The sequence below is a fragment of the Lactuca saligna genome, chromosome 5, assembly GCF_052625555.1.
Source record: "Lactuca saligna cultivar CGN05327 chromosome 5, ASM5262555v1, whole genome shotgun sequence".
NCBI lineage: Eukaryota > Viridiplantae > Streptophyta > Magnoliopsida > Asterales > Asteraceae > Lactuca > Lactuca saligna.
Window position 1 is genome coordinate 125,511,441 of NC_136421.1, and position 6,237 is coordinate 125,517,677.

Sequence of the window (6,237 nt, forward strand, 5' to 3'; positions counted from 1 at the left end):
TACATATGACCCTTAATTTCCATGTGGGTGTCCTTTGGTTTCCTTTCTCGATTGTGTCCTGTTATTTTCAAGTATTTTGGCATTCCATGTAAGGCTTATATAAGGGCAATTAATCTTACATTTGTCCCTATTTTCAGGCTTACTCGACACTTGAGCTAGATTATTGAGTACTGTCGCACACATCCAAAATTTGACCTTGTGAAACTATGCTAATGTGTGATAGAACATTTTATGTGTCATAGCTCCGTATGATCTTCTATAGAGAAAGAGCATTGGTAAACGCTATTATCCTATAAAAGAGTTAATATTTTGATTGTAGTAGACATATACTTTTCTCAATAAAGATGAAAACGACTTTTAGAAGCTAGGGCTAAAAGTATTTTTCACCAAAATTAAAAGGTATAATTAAAATTGCATTATACTATTACCCATGGTTGTCAAAATCGCGATCCTGATCGTAGGATCGTACGATCCTACGATCCTAGGTATGAAAAACGATCCGGATCGTAAAAGGATCGTATTTGGGGTAGAATCGCAAGTAGGATCGTAGGATCGAGATCCGATCCGATCCTACCATCCTTTGATTTTTTTTTATTTTTTTTGTTTTGCAAATGAATTTTTTTTACCACTTTATGTCTTTTACCATTTACCAATCCACCATTTATCATTTTTTATTGTGACTTATAACTAGTATTTTGAAGTATTTATAACTTTTGAGCGAAAAATTAAATATTTGAAATATCTTTCATGATTAAATATTATAAATTAAAACTATATTCTATTTTGTGGGATCTTAGGATCTCGATCCCGATCTTACGATTCCGATCTTGCAAACCCAAAAACGATCTTAGGTAGGATCTCGATCTTGATAACCTTGCTATTACCCATGTCGATCCTTTCTACTCGGGTATAAATACCCATGCATGTTTGTGTAGTCAAGCATGATCTTCAATGAGTACTTTGCCTTGTGTGTGTTTATTGCTTAGTATAACATAGATAGAGTAATTCTTTTGGTGTAATGATTTATTTATGAGGTCAAGTTTATCATCTGTTGTGATGATTCTTCCATACAAATGTTATAATTACAAATCCATCTATAACTCATGAAACTATACGCGTATACTTGGTTTCATAAATAATATCAATAAATTATGCCAACAAAATTACAATTTAGGCGAGCACATGCTACACCTCATTTGGTATCTCACCATTCCTTCCTTTCTTCGACTTTCCAAACAATATGTCAAGGTTATATAACATAGGCACCATGCTCAACGAACATAAAAACACAAGCACAGGACCAAAAATCCAAAGCACAATTGGGATCGCTGAATAAAAAATCCTATTTCCGGCTGCATTTAGAGTGAAACTTTTCTCCAAAAGCTCCGACACATATGTAGAAGTCACAATTGTTGAATCTTGTGGGCAGTTGATCAAATAGTTCACTTGGCTAATGAATCTAATTGATAGAGAATGACACATGAAAGAGAAGAGAAAGAGAACCAGCATCGTTACGTACTTCAATGCCACCATGAATTCTCCATGTGCCCCATATATAGTGTCATTAAGTGGCTTTTTGACACTATAAGTACTACTGATAACTGCTGCTAAGCCAGAACACAGTAGTATTGACGTGGTGGCCATTAAGGTTGATCCCATGATTGTGTTTCTGATTGTTTGAACAGCTAAGATGTTTTTCTTGTCATTATCCTACAAAACATAAGACAGAAGGTTCAGAAGGGTGATAATATACGTACATGTATATTGATCATATTTCATGTCATAACATTAAGAAAGTAATTGTTTCTTAGGAGAAAACGTTAATTTCATATTTTCCTCATAAACCATTGAGTAAAACATATTTGTGTCATTAATTAGACAATCTAAAACTTATATCTAAAATCCAAGCACAATTTACAAAAAGGAGCTAATTCGTAAACAATATTTTTTTATCCGTGCACAACAATTTGTGTTTTAAAGTGTTATATTGTACAACTTTATAATGCATAAATTACTGCGTATGATAAAAAAACTATTTTATACGAATCAATTCCTTTTATTAAAATGTAGTTTTTGGTCAAACCCCAAGCTAAAATTTTGCACAACCGTGCAAAATACTACGTAATAAATTCGCACAAATAAAACAAAAGTTTGGCAAATTTACTTATTACGACTATAATTTTTATCTTTTTGAGAAAAGAATCATGCAATAACAGGAAAATAAAATAATATTATAATACGTAATTGTAGTGTTATTCCATTCAGAACACACAAAATATCTACATGCATGCACAATACATATATGCTGTCACAAAAAATAGATTTTGGAAAAATAATAATTTATTATTGGTGCTCATTATAAATATAATAAAATCATAAATTCACAAATTCACAAATTTGGCTTTACATGAAAAACATATACAGTTTCGTGTGCTATTCATTTTGGCACTCTCAACATTCCACTTGAAGTTGCTTTCGTATCTCTCTTTTTCAACTTTCTACCAAGATTAGCACCGAGGACCAATTTTTTTTATTTTTTGGATGTGAATTTACTAGTTTGCAGGTCTTTTCTAAGACGTAAAAAAGAATTGAATCACGTATTATGAATTTCTATGTCATAATTTTGTTTTGACAGTTTATATAAATATATCCAGCAAATAACTTTTAAATAGTCATAATACGCGACGATATAATCCTTTGCTTTACTTCCAAAACCATTGACACGCACACATTAAGATAATTTAGAAGTTAATCCTGCAGTGTGTTATTGCCATAATCAGCCAGGTGAATTGGAAAAGTTGTAATCATCATATTGGTTTAACCTTTTTAAAGTATGCTGATTCGTTAACTTTAATTTATAAACAAATGTGAAATATACGTGTCGAAAAATCTAAGATCAACACAAATATACTGTGGGTACAAACATACCTTCATAATGGTGGATACCCATAAGCGGCGTCCATGAGCATTAACACCGATAACAGTTGAAAGTGGTCGATTTCGAACATTATGCCATAACCACAGGTGATAAACGATAGTTATCAAAAACGATAAGGGTACCAACACCAGATCAAGATAACACTTTCTAAATTCCATTTATGTTCTCAGAAAGCTCTCTGTTGTAGCGCTAAATATCACAACTTATGTAAGGTATTATCATGTATGGGTGTTTATATAAGGGTCAGGGAAGGATGAATGCCTACGAATGATGTGGGTAGCAACTTTAATTTGCACTAATTAAGAGCATCTACTGCGGACTTCGTCAGAATATTGTCAGGCTAATGCATGCTGTATAAACACCAAATAGAAGTTTACTTTTCATAAAGGTATATTAGTTATCAAAAAACACTTTATGTGTTTATAAATGGTTTCACAATGTTATTTATATAAGGTATAAGGAGAAGACGATAGATCTCTTTAGTAAAGGTTGAGGGTTTAAATCTGGTTTGAAAAAAAAGTGTAGAGTACTATGAATAATATAAATGATGGGCGTAGTGCTCCACAAATATAGTGTATATATATATATATATATATATATATATATATATATATATATATATATATATATATATATATATATATATATATATATATATATATATATATATATATATATATATATATATATAACGTATTTATTTTTTTAAAAAGTCATTTAAAAGTTTAAAGTTTACGAGACTAAAAAAATTGACCAACTTTATTTCATAGTGTTCTATAGGAAGTGATTACCACTACACTTCTTAAATAATAACTAATTAATTAATTAATTAATCTTAATTTGTTGATTAGGTTTGTATGTAGTATATTGGTCAATTATATATATATATATATATATATATATATATATATATATATATATATATATATATATATATATATATATATATATATATTTGAATTTAGCTTTTACTATCCGCCATTAAATATTATTTCAAAAAGTATGTTTCTTAAAATAAAATTTTTAAAATTATATGTGATAATTACAATAAGATTTATCAAATAAAAATTGAGTTGGAATATGTTATTACAATTAAGGATGATATATGATTTTTTTTCTTTTTCACAGGCGGTTTGGTAATTGGTGCACCGGACAGTGACATAATTGGTGTACCGGACAGTGACATATAACAGAACAGGATTCCATAACACCCAATAAACCCAGATTGGATCCTTCTCCGAAAAAATAACAACAATTTACTTAGCAACCCAGTTAAACCGGACCTTAATATATAGTACATGAAATGTACTATTGTCACTTGGATTTTAGTTTTATTTTTATGGTTCGGAAGAAACGTATAATCAAACAACATTTATATAAATATTTATCTTCTCTCTCAAAAAATAAAAGAAAAACGAGGTGATTTCCAATGTCCATTTTCGTGCATCTTGCAAAGCTACAGATTCTCACATTAAGAGTGATTCCATGCGTGAATATTAAAGTATTAAAGATGCAAACAAATAAATAGAGATTAAGGAATCCAAGAGACGAGCATCTGTTCCTTTTTTTTTTTTTTTGTACAACAGTTTCTATTTTATTCTTGGTATTTATTTGCTGGTTAAAGATCTTGTGACAGATTCCTGCTTAATTTTCAAAAAAGAGAATAAGTGTGACATTGCATTGGGCACTACAAGAAAAAAAAGTTAATTAGTGGTGACAAAGCTTGCCCGTAAAGATTAAGAAAATCGGCGTTAAAGGTAACAACGACGATACGTCGCCGGTAAAAAGTCGTTGTTACTATCGTATCGTCGGTAAAAACAATTGTTGCGGATAATGCTCATGTCGTCGGTAATACTTCGTGTCGACGTTAATGCTATGTTGTCGGTAATAGTTCCTATCACTGTTAATAACATTTGTCATTTTTTAATTTTTTTAATCAACTATTTTGGATATATAAAAAACCGATACATAACGACATTAAATGCAAAAAAAAATTACATAATAACATCCGATTAGATACCAAATATTGTTATAATTAACTTCATACCGAAATAAATAACTAAAGTTCTCCAATTCAAACAAGTACCAAAGTGTCACATACAGATGACAATGGGGACGGGAAATACAGGGGTCCCTAATCCCCATCTTCATCCTCAAATTCTCATTCCAATTTTCATCCCTATGCTTATCCCCATCCCCATCGTAGAATATAAATAAACCTTCATCCCCACCCCTAATAGGGATTGGAGATCCCCAATAGGGAATCAATGATTTCTTTTCCTTTTTTAATAAGAAAATTTTTTCATAAAAAAAACTCTAAATTTCAAGTTTTTTTAGTGTAAGTTTTAAGATTTTCTAAAATCTAAAAATATCCTTAGATTGCATAAAAAATATAAACAATTTTCTAACAAATTTAAATAAATATATGAAAATAAAGTATAAAAAAAATTATCAGGGTGATATTTGAGTTAAAATAGATAAATCAAATGGAAAAAATGAATTATACATGAATTTAAGTTATATAAAAGAAAAAGAAAGAGTATAATTTCAACCAAGTAATTACTAATGAATTAGGCTATCTAAATCAAATTTTATGTATTATAAATTTTAGTATAAATATATGTTTTGTATTATTTTTAAATATCAATATGTATCCTCAGGGGGGTGTCCAGTTTCGATGATTAGGGTTATCCTGATCCCTACTATTTTATTCGGAGATTCCCCATCTCCGGTCAACTTGGGGATACTCCAGTCAAAACGAATGCGCGTTTCGGGTTCCCCATCGGGTATGGGGCTTTTTGCCATCAATAGTGTCGGCGACAAGTATATCATCCTAAACACAAATTAATTATCTGACAAACCATCATATTCGTTCCCATATTTTCCTCCTTGATCTTTCCTTGATTGGAGAAAACACATAAAGCTCATCCCTGCATGCCGAGTTGTTGAGCATTGCCCGAAGATTTTTCAACTACATAATAAATAACAACATAGATAAAATTATAAGTTAAGTTATCAAACATAAACAAAGACTACCAAAATACATTGTTATTTCTTGCACTTAAATACAAGAAATAACAAAACCGCATTGTTATTTCTTGCGCCTGGGACAAAAGCACAATTATCAAATCAACATGTATTTATCGATGCCAAAGTACATTGCTAACTAAGACAAAAAAACCAAAGTACATTACTATTCATTTCACTTGGAACAAAAACTCAATTACCAAAGCTTTTAGCAAATAATCACCACAAACCAAAATTACCAAATCAACATGCATTTAATGATACCAATGTAC

General features: G+C 30.2%; 1 protein-coding gene across 1 annotated transcript; it reads right to left on the reverse strand.

Moving 5' to 3' along the window:
• Window positions 1–1,123: 1,123 nt before the first annotated feature.
• Window positions 1,124–3,268, reverse strand: LOC144997284 (uncharacterized). Its single transcript, XM_078957146.1, has 2 exons — window positions 2,929–3,268; window positions 1,124–1,710 (listed from the first exon to the last, which is right to left on the reverse strand). Exons 1-2 carry the CDS (start codon window positions 3,094–3,096, stop codon window positions 1,186–1,188), a joined length of 693 nt encoding a protein of 230 aa, XP_078813272.1. The 5' UTR covers window positions 3,097–3,268; the 3' UTR covers window positions 1,124–1,185.
• Window positions 3,269–6,237: the final 2,969 nt, after the last annotated feature.